Below are 13,164 nucleotides of genomic sequence, written 5' to 3'. Positions count from 1 at the left end.
TCAGTGGCCTGGGTTCGAGTCTTCCAGTTCTGTGGTGCTCTTTGCCTTTCACAGTGTGCAACGAAATCCCGGTATCCTGCCGGATCGCTGGCCATGGAGCCTGATCCTGGGTCAAAAGGATCTGCCAGGCCTTCTCGCGAGCAAGTTCTCGCTCTTCTGAGCCACTTTGGACGGCAGGTCAGGGATTGCATGTTGGAACGTTAGATCTTAAAAAGAAACGTGCTTGCCTTTAAGAAATGCAAGCCAAGGTTCTCAAATATGTGCACCGTTCCATTCTGTCTTTGTTGTACACCGAATTAACATATGCTTGTTTGGAAGCAGCTCCTGTAAGCTGCTATTCGACTACTGCAAAAGAAAACTCTTTCAGTTTTCATACTTGTAGGATGTTTATGTGCTCTGTTGCGGAATAGGACACCTGAATCTTGGTTTTGCTGTCAAAAAAGGAGAGGAGGGTCCTTGGATGTCTTCAAAATAAAACTTTCCAAATCCTCTTGGTTGCTCATCTCATTTTTAATCTCTTCCCCTCCCCCTCAACTGAAGAACCTGTTGCCACTAATCCTTCACACCTCTCATGGCATTTGGAAGCTGATCTCTGTTGTCTGGGGATCAGTTGAAATAGCAGGTGATCTCCAGCTACCGCCTGGAGGTTGGCACCCCTCATTGCAGAGCAGCACGCCCAACCATACCTATCACAGGCAGGGAGGGTTGCCAGCTCCAGGTTGGGAAATACCTGGAGATTTTGGGGGTGGAGCCTGAAGAGGGTTGGGTTTAGGAAGGGGAGGAACTTCAATGGGGTATCATGCCATAGAGTAGGGGCGTCAAACTCATTTGTTACAAGGGCCAGATATGACATAAATGTCACTTGGTCGGGCTGGGCCATGCCTCGCCAGCCCAGATAGGGATTGGGGGTGGGTGGAGTGGCTGCCTCGGCTGGCTTGCGGGCCGGATAAGAGCTCTCAAGGGGCCAGATCCTGCCCCTGGGCCATATGTTTGACACCCCTGCCGAAGAGTCCGCCTTCCAAAGTGGCCATTTTTGTCCAGGGGAGCTGATTTCTGCCGTCTGGAGTGCAATTGTAATAGCGGGAGATCTCCAGTCACCACCTGGAGGTTGGCAACCCTAATTACAGAGCACTACGCCTATCCTCAAACTCACTGGCATGTGCACAAATGGTGATTCTTGTACAAGCACACTAACTCATTCTCTCTCTCACACACACACACAGACACACACAGAGCGTGCAACCAATACCCCAGCATGGATAAAATACAACAAGTTTTATTTTACAGGGTTCATAACAGTGCTGAGAGTAGCAGAGGTGGCTGTTTTTGTTTCCAGTCTTGCATTTAATGCACAAGAGTTACAAAAAAAAAGAAAAAAGAAAAAAAGGAAAGAAAGAAAGAAAAAAGACTTCTGTGGTGGGTTTCTCTCTTTGTTTTTTGTTTTTTTGCATTTTACAGAGAAATCAGACAAGCCCTTCCTTGCTTCGTTCCGCCTCCCCGACCCTCTGACGGTGTCCCTCGCCCCACTCCGAAGAGAACACGCGCAAAATAATAATAATAATAAAAATAAAAAGCCAGCCTCCTACCAGCATCCCGGAGACGTTGGCGAGTCCGTTTAAATTATGTTAAAACAGCGACTTATTTTCATCTCTGTTTTTGTCATAATTATTATGTTTTTTAAAAATATATATAAATAGATGCAGGGAACTCGGGGTGCTCTGCACGGGTTCCCTTTGAGAGCGAGCGCCGTCTCGGGATGGGAGCGGCTTCTCCACGTGTGCTGGGGGAAGAAATGGCCAAGGAAGGGAAACGCAGGTGACACCCCCCTTTTACAGTTTGCAAGGAAGCGGGAAGAAAATGGCTGAAGAGGCAAGTCTCGGAAGTGCAATGGACAAAGAGGCAAGCTCCTTGGATTTCCCAGTGAAAGGTTTAGAGCATGGGTGTTGAACTCAATTGTTACAAGGGCCGGATATGACATAAATGTCACTTGGCCGGGCTGGGCCATGCCTTGCCGGCCCAGATTGGGACTGGGGGTGGCTGCCTTGGTTTGCATGTGGGCCGGATAAGAGCTCTCAAGGGGTCGGATTCGGCCCGTGGGCCATATGTTTGACACCCCTGCAATGCGCAAACAACTTATGAAATTGAGCTTGGCCACAATTATTATTATTTTGCCATCAAGTCACAGCTGACCTGTATGGTTTTCCAGGCAAGAGACGTTCAGAGGTGGTTTGCCATTGCCTGGCTCTGCGTCATGCCCCTGGTGTACTTGGCGGTCTCCCATCCAAATACTTGACAGGGTTGAGGCTGAGAGTGTGTGACTGGCCCAAGGTTGCTCAGGAAGTTTCCATGGCAGAGTGGGGATTCGAACCTGGGTTTCCCACATCCTCGTCCGACACCTCAACTGCTACACCACTCTGGCTCTTGCCACAATTGAGGAGGCTTAAAAAAAGGATTAGACAGATTTGTGGCTAGCAATGGCTACTAGCCACAAGAACTTAAAAAATCCTCCATATTGGAAAGTAGTAGCCCTTGGTTGCCATGGGCAAGAAACAGCGAGAGCTCAGCTGTTGCGTCCTGCTTGTGAGCCTCTCTAGGGCATCTGGCTCACCATAGTTGGAGACAGCAGGTGACTTGCAGTGCATAGTTAAATTGTGGAACTTCTTGCCCCAGGATGTGGTGATGGCTGCCAACCTGGAAGGCTTGAAGAGGGGACATGTTCATGGAGGAGAGGGCTACCCATGGCTACTAGACAAAATGAATACTAGCCATGAAAATGGGAGGTTCTCTCCCTGGGACATGGGAGAGGTCTTTGGACCATGCTCAAGGGGAAGGCTGTGGCTCAGTGGTAGAGCCTCTGCTTGGCATGCAGAAGGCCCCGGTTTGATCCCTGGCATCTCCAGTTAAAAGGACCAGGCAGGAGGTGATGCGAAAGAGCTCTGCCTGAGACCCTGGAGAGCCGCTGCCAGTCAGAGTAGATACTACTGACTTTGATGTACCAAGGGTCTGATTCAGTTTAAGGCAGCTTCTTGTGTCTTGTGTTTACGTCTGTTCATGGGAATAGTAAACCTCTCCTCACCACCAGGCAGGACATTAAAGAAAGGCACGTTACAAAGTGATTCCATCCACTCCATGGTTGGATGGCCACTTGGCAAAATAGATCACATGAACACATGAAGCTGCCTTATACTGAATCAGACCATCAGGGTCCATCAAAGTCAGTATTGTCTACGCAGACCGGCAGCGGCTCTCCAGGGTCTCAGGCAGGGGTCTTCCACATCACCTACATGCCAAGTCCCTTTAACTGGAGATAGCGGGGATTGAACCTGGGACCTTCGCATGCCAAGCAGAGGCTGTACCACTGAGCCAAACACACATGAAGCTGCCTTATACTGAATCAGACCATCAAGGTCCATCGAAGTCAGTATTGTCTACTCAGACCAGCAGCGGCTCTCCAGGGTCTCAGGCAGGGGTCTTTCACATCGCCTACATGCCAAGTCCCTTTAACTGGAGATAGCGGGGATTGAACCTGGGACCTTCTTCATGCCAAGCAGATGCTCTACCGCTGAGCCACGGCCCCTCGGAGCATTGGCTTTGAGGAACCTGGTCCCACGGGGGTCATTCTTATGAAGATGGACATTTCCGGGGCCCCGCATCAGAACCAAATCTCTCTCACGGTCTTGATTTCTGCCTCCAGCCATTTTTCCTCTCATTTCCTTCACGCAACCGAAAGTCCGAAATAAACGGGGCTGGAGAACCAGCCCCAAGTAAGCTGGGTTATCGACAAGGAAAGGCGCAGAGTTAAAAGCGAGCGATGCAAAAGCCCCTCTCAGTGTTTAGCTCTACTTCTATCCTCATAGGATTGCTACCCTCGCTGGTTTTTTGTCTCCACCTGCTCCGGTGGTTCTTGTTCATTTCAGCCTCCACACATGGTTTGACATTTGCATTTATTCAAAGGAAAGGATATAACCAAAATGAGCAATGGCTGTCTCCCCCCACCCCACCTCTTGAAGAGGTGTGAATAGTACCCTCCCTCCCCTCCGGCCCCAAATGCCTCGATTCATCTCTGGTTCTGCAACGTTCGCAGAACCGCCCTTCTGGGACCCCCAAGATGGAAACCGCGTTGGAAAGAAGAGGCGAAAATTGCTTACAAAAATAACAAAAGTCTCGTCCACCCGGCTGATTAAATAATTACATTGCCTATGGCTAAAATCAGGACCCTTAGCCCCCCTCTAATAATCTTTATTATTTAACTTACCCTCTTGTGCTCCCCCCATCCCCCCCCCCAAAGGCACAAAGATCCAGGTGGTTAGTTTAAAAAAATGCTGGAATCATAATCGCTTTTGCTTGGCTGCTTTGAAAAGGTTTCTCCCCCACCCCCTCTTTTTTTTATATATATACACAAGGTGGAATATTTTTTAATCTTTAATATAATTTTTCCTTATATAACGACGACGACAAAATAAAAAGCAACGAGAAGAAATTGGGTCTGTTAATATAACTGTTCCATAAAAAAAAAAATCTCTCTCTCTTATCTCTGCCTCTCCTTTTCTTTAATGGGCGGTTCGCTGTGCCGTTCCTCGATTGGTCCTCGACCGAGACCGGGGGCTTCTCTTGTGTAGTCTGCGCTTGTAGGTGGAGGCTGCAGGAGCCGGAGAGAGAAGAAAAGACATCTTGTTAGCCGCGGAGGGAAGGTTACAGAGACCCTGCTTGTCCGGAGCTGGCTTGACCAATCTCCTCTCTTTCCCCTCCCTGGAAAAACACTGCGGAGGAGGCTGCAGCGTGTTATTCCTCTGGCTGGCGGTGCTGAACCTGTACGCGGCGCCAGCCGGCTCGCCGCTGCACAATCGGGCCTTCTCTCGACTCTGGAGCTCTGGGACCCGATGAATCGGCCTGGCGTTGCCATCCAGTCCGTTTGGTGGCGACGCCTCTCCTGCCCCCCCCTCCTACCCACCCCCTTTGACAAACACGGCGGGTAAAGAGACCAGGGTGTTCCCTGGGATCCTGCCCCGAGATAATTCTCCCACTGTCCGGCGGGCACTTATGAGTGCTGATAAGCCAAGCGTTGTGCTGCAGACCAAGCCCATCCGCTGAACTTCAGAGCATGAAATGGGGTATGACTCCCAGCCCTCGACAGCCTGAGATTAAAATAATGGAAATATTGCCTGTGTGCCCCGTTCTCTCTGTTAATGGTCTATGGTTTGCTTAAATTGGGGAACTCCCTGCCCCAGGATGTGGTGATGGCCGCCAACTTGGAGGGCTTTAAGAGGGGAGTGGACATGTTCATGGAGGAGAGGGCTATCCATGGCTACTAGTCAAAATGGATATTAGTCATGATGCATGCCTATTCTCTCCAGGATCAGAGGAGCATGCCGATTATATTAGGTGGAAAACAGGCAGGATAATGCTGCTGCAGTGGTCAACCAGGTGCTTCCTAGAGGCACCTGGTTGGTCACTGTGTGAACAGACTGCTGGACTTGATGGGCCTGGGTCTGATCCAGCAGGGCTTTTCTTATGTTCCTATGTTCTAAGGCTTTAAGAGGGGAGTGGACATGTTCATGGAGCAGAAGGCTATCTATGGCTACTAGTCAAAATGGACTAGGTCAATTCCACTGCATAGTCATGATGCATACCCATTCTCTCCAGGATCAGAGGAGCATGCCTATTATATGAGGTGCTGTGGAACACAGGCAGGACAATGCTGCTGCAGTCGTCTTGTTTGGGGGCTTCCTAGAGGCCCCTGGTTGGCCGCTGTGTGGACAGCCTGCTGGACTTGATGGGCCTGGGTCTGATCCAGCATGGCCGTTCTTCTGTTCTCATAGCCCTTTTGGTCAAAGTTGGCATCTTTGCTGGTCATATATCACAAGACTGCGCAACCTGTGACCCATCCTGAACAAGATCACCAGCCATATACTATGACCCCCACCTTTGCAATTTCAGGCAAACAGAAAATCAAGGAGGCTTATCAAGCCCTTGGTGGACTGCCACGTGTGGCTGGTGAGCTACACGTGGCTCAGTGGGATGCAGTTATGTAGGCCCGAGCCCCAATCTGGCTCCAGCCCTGTAGCGTCTACAATTCATGCAACCTAACTGATAGGGATGCCATCCTCCAGGTGGTGGCTGGAGATCTCCCGCTATTACAGCCGATCTCCTGGCAACAGAGATCAGTTCCCCTGGAGAAAATGGCCGCTGTGGAAGGTGGACTGTATGGCATTACACCCCTATTGAAGTCCCTCCCCTCCCCAAACTCCACCCTTCTCAGGTTCTTCCCCTCCAAAATCTCCAGGTATTTCCCAACCAATAGTTGTTAACCCTACTAACTGTGCCTCTGCTACCTAAACCCAGCAGATCTTGAGGGGCCATGGTACTCAAAGTAGAAATATCAGACCAGTACGTACGATCTATACAGGCTATCCGTGGCTCTTCCCATTGTCCATTGGGCTGACACCGAATCGTGGGCACGTGGCGCTGTAGGTAGCCCTGGCTGCACTGGTACCGGACCATGGAGTTGATCTCGTAGCGGTCCTTCTTCTTGCCGAAGTGCCGAGCGTTCTCTACCACGGGTGGATTGCTGCAGGCAACTGGCGAAGACAGAGAAATCCCTCGAGTTAAGGCAATCGTCCACCCAAAGCAGAGCATTAGCTAGTGGACGGTGTTCCTAATTGTTATTTAAACTGCTACTGGACTCTTGGGCCATTTATGCAGGGTCAATTTTGATGCTCGCTCAAAGCTCTTTTTTTAAAATGGGACCTTTAAAATGCCTATTCCCGATGCAAAAGGAGAAATTCCACCCCCCCTGTCGCCTGCTCCTTTGTTCCTTCCATTAGCAACCTCCATTTGCATAGCTAACGCGCTGCTATGATTTTGCATGCTTCCTTGAGGGGATTCTTCGAGGCGGGGGCGGAGCAAATACAAAAGCTCGTGTTAAAGGGGCTCTTAAGAAATGCGAAGCAGGTATGCGCCGGCTTCGGGGTCACTTCCTGAATGACTGTCCAGCGTGAAAAACTAAAAAAAAAAATGTGGTAATTACCAAGCATAAATGACCTTGCTCTTTTCTACTGCCGCAGGTATCTGAAGTAGTGAGCTGTGACTCACAAAAACTCATAAACTGCTATTGGACTCTTGCTCTTTTCTACTGCTACAGACAGACAGACTAACACGGCTACCCATCGTGATCTTTCGGGTTTCAGAAGTTTGGGAACAACGGCAATAGACATGATCTTGAGGATATCCTTGGGAGATGCGAGTCTTCGGTCCGAAATAGGGTTGACAGGTCCCTCTTTGCCACTGGCAGGAGGTTATTTGGGCAGAGCCTGAGGAGGGCGGGGTTTGGGGAGCGGAAGGGCTTCAATGCCATAGACTCCAACTGCCAAAGTGGCCATTTTTCTCCAGGTCAACTAATCTCTATCGGATGGAGATCAGTTGTAATAACAGGAGATCTCCGGCTAGCACCTGGAGGTTGGCAATTCTAGTCCAAAAGCTGAGGTTGCTTGAGGGAACAGGGAGTGAGCCCTCTGCAACCTTATTCTTGGCTTCGCACAGGGTGGGGGATTGGGGACTACGGCGTTTGTCTGGGGCACTCGAGAGCTTCTGGCGCCAGTGTTGCTAAGAGCCTCCCGTTGCCTAATCCATCAGCCAGGCTCCGCGGGGGCTACCGAAACTTTGTTCAGTGTGGGAGCCGGGATGGGGGCTGTAAATAACACACAATGAAAGCATCCGCCGGTCTTCTCCTTCTGACCCGTCTCGAGATCCAACGGCAGACAGTGCCGTCTTTGAAACGTAGCCCCGGTGATCGTGGAATTGGAGGGCAAGCCAGGATATTAGGCCCGACCTTGATGGAGGTGGTGGGAGGACACATACACATGAAGCTGCCTTATACTGAATCAGACTCTTGGCCCATCAAAGTCAGTATTGTCTACTCAGACTGGCAGAGGCTCTCCAGGGTCTCAGGCAGAATCTTTCGCATGGCCTATTTGCCTGGTCCTTTTAACTGGAGATGCCGGGGATTGAACCTGGGACCTTCTGCATGCCGAGCAGATACTCTACTGCTGAGCCATGGCCCCTTTGATAAGTTCCCCTCCCTTTTTTTCAAGTTAAAAGCAATGGTAAAAAGGTAAAGGTTCCCCTGTGCAAGCACCGGGTCATTCTTGACCCATGGGGTGATGTCACATCCCGACATTTTCTAGGCAGACTTTGTTTACGGGGTGGTTTGCCAGTGCCTTCCCCAGTCATCTTCCCTTTACCCCCAGCAAGCTGGGTACTCATTTTACCAACCTCAGAAGGCTGAGTCAACCTTGAGCCGGCTACCTGAAACCAACCTCCGTTGGGATCGAACTCAGGTCGTGAGCAAAGCTTTGGACTGCATTACTGCAGCTTACCACTCTGCGCCACGGGACTCCTAAAAGCAATGGTACTTCTCCCTTTTAATGTAATTTGTCCTGGTTGTCTATACTGAGGAGCCACCTTTAGCTGTCTTTTGGGGAGAATTTTGGCTGAAAAACACAATCAACACAGAACCGGCCAAATGAAACCAGCCTCCCTACACTTCAATGGACTCCGCTCTCACCTGTTCCTTTCTTGCAGGTGAACGGGAGGTGATAGTTGCAGGGCACGTCGTTCCACTCGCCTTTCTCGTGCCAGATCATTACCACGCAATCTTCTCCTGTGGCAAAGAAGTTATCGGGCTGGTTGGGACGCCAGTTCTCATATTGCTGGGTGTGGGGAGAGGAGAAGACGACAATTATGTCATGAGAAAGAGATGCCTGTCCGTAAACTCTTAAAGTGCTTTAAGAAGAAGAAGAAGTTGGCTTTTATATGCCGACTTTCTCTACCACTTAAGGAAGAATCAAACAGGCTTACAATCGCCTTCCCCTCCCCACAACAGACTTCTTGTGAGGTAGAAGGGGCTGAGAGAGCTGTGACTAGCCCCAAATCACCCAGCTGGCTTCATGTGGAGGAGTGGAGAATCAAACCCGGTTCTCCAGATTAGAGTCCGCCGCTCATGTGGAGGAACGGGGAATTAAACCCGGTTCTCCAGATCAGACTCCACAGCTCCAAACCACCGCTCTCAACCACTACACCATGCTGGCGCTCCTTTTTACAATCCAGGGCAGGGGGAATTTCAGAATGCACTGAGAAGACCAGCGTGGACCACTTCCACCAGGCATGCTAGTTTCATTCACAGAACCAAACTAGACATGATGTGGTAGATTTATAATCAGGACCTCTCTCTTCTTTTTTAAAAAACCTTATACAAAATCTGGGCTTCATTTTCCTGATGCAAGCCACACCCCTGTAAGCTGTTTTTGTCCTTCAGTTAGAGTTGCCAGCTCTGGGTTGGGAAATACCTGGTGATTTTGTGAGGCAGAGCCTGAGGAGGGTGGGGTTTGAAGAGGGGAGGGACCTCAGTGCCATAGAGTCCAATTGCCAAAGTGGCCATTTTCTCCAGGGGAACTGATTTCTATCCGCTGGAGATCAGTTGTAATAGCGGGAGGTTTCCAGCTGCGTAGGTTGGCAACCCTAGTTGGGAAATACCCTGAGTTTTTGGGGGTGGAGTCTGAAGAGGGTGAGGTTTGGGGAGGGGAAGGACTTTAATGGGGTATGACACCGTAGAGTCCACCTTCCAAGGTGGCCATTTTCTCCAGGGGAACTAATCTCTGTCGCCTGGAGATCAGTTGTAATAGCAGGAGTCCTCTAGCCACCACCTGGAGGCTGGCATCCCTACCTTCAAGGGGAAACATATATATATGTGTGTGTATGGTACCTGCACATTTCCTCCCATGGAGGAAAGAACAGCTTTGTAAGGAAGAGGACCACTTACATTGCAAAAATGTCACAGAGGGACATATTAAGACCCCCCCACCCCCCATCCTGTGCCACAGCCTGATTTGATCTGAGACCCCATGTGATTGACATTATCTTTTTGTTTTTAAAGGGAGATTCTGCTAATGGATCTCCCATATCATGTGCATTTTAGTCCTAAAGTTGTACAATACAGGAAGATGTTCACCATGCGATTCTATTTACTGTGTGGCTTGGCTATCATGAGGGTTGCCAGCTCTGGGTTGGGAATTACCTGGAGATTTTGGGGGGGACGGAGCCTGAGGAGGTGGGTTTTGGGAGGGGAGGGACTTCAATGCCATAGAGTCCAATTGCCGAAGTGGCCATTTGCTCCAGGGGAACTGATTTCTATCGCCTGGGGATCAGTTGTAGTAGCGGGAGACCTCCCACCACCGCCTGGAGGTTAGCAACCCAAGCTATCGCTCTCAACATGGTCTCCTTGGTGGTAGCCTGACCCCACAGAACGTAACTTACCAGGGAGTGCCCATCAGACCACCGGAAGTCATGTTCGACAGCCCGATCGCTGAGGCCAATCCATTGGTAGTCCTGTGCATTGTCTAGAAAGTAAAAAAAAGAGAATATAGAAAGATTAAACTTAAACTTTGTCATATGAAATGTTTTCTTTCTGAGAAACAGTCCCCCCCCCAAGGTTATTTTAAATAAGATTTATTTCCCTCTGGAAATTATTCAAATCTAGTATAGACTCAGAGGCTCCTTTTGGAAATTAGAGAGACTAAGGACATTCTCAAGCCTGATGCTCAAAGTTAAAAGACACAGAAATTTAGAGCTATAAATATTATGTATAGCTCTATAACTGAGTAAGATCATTGCGGAGGCGCTATGGCTCAGTCATTGTGGAGGGGCTGTGGCTCAGTGGTAGAGCATCTGCTTGGCATGAAGAAGGTCCCAGGTTCAATCCCCGGCATCTCCAGTTAAGGGGACTAGGCAAGTAGGTGATGTGAAAGACCCCTGCCTGAGACCCTGGAGAGCCACTGCCGGTCTGAGCAGACAATACTGACTTTGATGGACCAAGGGCCTGATCCAGTATAGGGCAGCTTCATGTGTTCATGTGTTCATGTGTCTATCAAGGTCAGTCTTGTCCATTCTGACCGGCAGCAGCTCTCCAGGAACTTGGGCAGATGACTTTCACATTTAGAAGGTTTTAAAATATTGTTGAAGGCTTTCACGGTCAGAGTTCATCAGTTCTTGTAGGTTATCCGGGCTGTTTGACCGTGGTCTTGGTATTTTCTTTCCTGACGTTTTGCCAGCAGCTGTGGCAGGCATCTTCAGAGGAGTAACACTGAAGGACAGTGTCTCTCAGTTTTAATTGTGTTGGAAGAGTAATATATATAGTAAGAAGGGGGTTGAGTCATTGTCCTGCAAAAGTATCAAAAGTAATGTGCTAACCATTATCCTGTAAGTATCAAGATAATGTGCTAATGAGGCTGTGGTATGTTAATGTGGACCCATTGTATCGTGAAGTGATCTGTTAACATGTGGAATCCAAAGCTAATCTGCAGGGCTATTGTGGACTGTAGTCTTTGTTAGTCTGGAGGTTTTCAGGACAGGAAGCCAAGCCTTATTCATTCTTAAACTCTCTTCTTTTCTGTTAAAGTTGTGCTGATGTTTATGCATTTCAATGGCTTCTCTGTGCAAACTGACAAAATAGTTGGTAGAATTGTCCAGTCTTTCAGTGTCTTGGAATAAGACCCTGTGCCCTGTTTGGGTCAGTCCATGTTCAGCCACTGCTGATTTCTCAGGTTGGCCAAATCTGCAGTATCTTTCATGTACTTTTATCCTTGTTTGTATGCTGTGTTGTGTGGTCCCGATATAAACTTGTCCACAACTGCAAGGTATACGATATACTCCTGCAGAGGTGAGGGGGTCTCTTTTGTCTTTTGCTGATCGTAGCATCTGTTGTATTTTCTTGGTGGGTTTAAACACCAAGAGTAACTGATAGGATGGAGAAACTTTTGAAAAAAACATAACCTACAAACTTTCTCTACCTTTTAAGGAGAATCAGCGTGACTTACAATCCTTTCCTTTCCCCTCCGCACAACAGGCACCTTGTGAGGTAAGCGAGGCTGTGAGTGTCCGGAGAGAACTGTGACTGGCCCAAGGTCACACAGCAGGCTTCATATGGAGAAGTGGGGAATCAAACCCGGTTGTCCAGATTAGAGTCCGCCGCTCTTAACCACTACACCATGCTGCCCCTCCAGCCAAGTGTCATACTGATTCCAGCGGTCACACTCACTGTTCACAAACTCTTGTTCCTCTGGAGTGATGATGCTGCTCAGATGGGACTGGTGTTCCCGGCACAGGTTTTCGGCATCCACCCACGTGTGTCTCTCTTCAAAATATTTGTAGCAGTTGCCTTGGAATTTCGTCCAGCCCATGTCACAATCCTCCAGATCTGGAAATATATATATATATATAAAAAGCATGTACAACACAGAAGCACAGAGCAAGGTACAAACCAGGGGTGCCATTCGACCTGGCCTCCTTTTTGATGTTTCACCAATATTGGATAAGCAGAAAATGGCAGGTGGCGCTTCTATGGCCTGGCATTTCATCAGATGCTCCAACCCAGAAGAGTTAGTTTTTGTACCCCACTTTTCTCTACCGAAAGCAGTTTGCAACCCCCCCCCCGCAACAGGCACCTTGTGAGGTAGGTGGGGCTGGGAGAGTTCGGAGAGAACTGTGACTGGCCCGAGGTCACCCAGCAGGCTTCAGGTGGAGGAGTGGGGAATCCAACCCGTTTCACCAGATTAGAGTTCGCCACTCATGTGGAGGAGCGGGGAATCAAACCCGGTTCTCCAGATTAGAGTCCGCCGCTCATGTAGAGGAGCAGGGAAGGAAACCCAGTTCACTAGATTAGAGTCTGCCGCTCATGTGGAGGAGTGGGGAGTCAAACCCGGTCCTCCAGATTAGAGTCCGCCGCTCTTAACCACTACACCACGCTAGCTCTCTATCCCTATTTTGCTCGATCCAGGTACAATCCTCAGTTTGCTTTTGGAACAGATTTCAGCAACACCTTTCAAAAAAAATTCTGGACGCACTGGGTTCCCTTTCACCCACCTCTGCTCCCCAATAACAAGGTAGCTATTCAATTAATGAACTGGTACAGGCGAGCCACTGCGTTAAACATGATACCCTTTTCAAAAAGACACCACTACGGCCCATTTACACCGAGCAGCTCAGGCTAATGGGCATCTGGACTCAGTTTGAGATGAGATGAATTGTTTTGCAGCTGGGATTTAATAAGGAGTGAGGTTATTTCTTGGACATAAGTAGGTCAGGGGGAAAGAACATTAAGCAAATAGAAAA

The 13,164-nt window shown here is 49.2% G+C and overlaps 1 protein-coding gene across 1 annotated transcript in view; it reads right to left on the bottom strand.

Moving 5' to 3' along the window:
* Window positions 1–4,550: 4,550 nt before the first annotated feature.
* The window catches only part of ACAN (aggrecan), a 76,705-nt gene continuing 68,091 nt past the window's right edge, over window positions 4,551–13,164 (bottom strand). Inside the window, 5 exon segments of the mRNA XM_056865741.1 lie at window positions 4,551–4,639; window positions 6,396–6,578; window positions 8,564–8,708; window positions 10,312–10,394; window positions 12,092–12,250. Coding sequence (XP_056721719.1) covers window positions 4,551–4,639; window positions 6,396–6,578; window positions 8,564–8,708; window positions 10,312–10,394; window positions 12,092–12,250 — 659 coding nt within the window.

Source organism: Euleptes europaea, chromosome 20 (assembly GCF_029931775.1).
Source record: "Euleptes europaea isolate rEulEur1 chromosome 20, rEulEur1.hap1, whole genome shotgun sequence".
Lineage (NCBI taxonomy): Eukaryota > Metazoa > Chordata > Lepidosauria > Squamata > Sphaerodactylidae > Euleptes > Euleptes europaea.
This window is presented reverse-complemented; position numbering and strand designations above follow the sequence as displayed.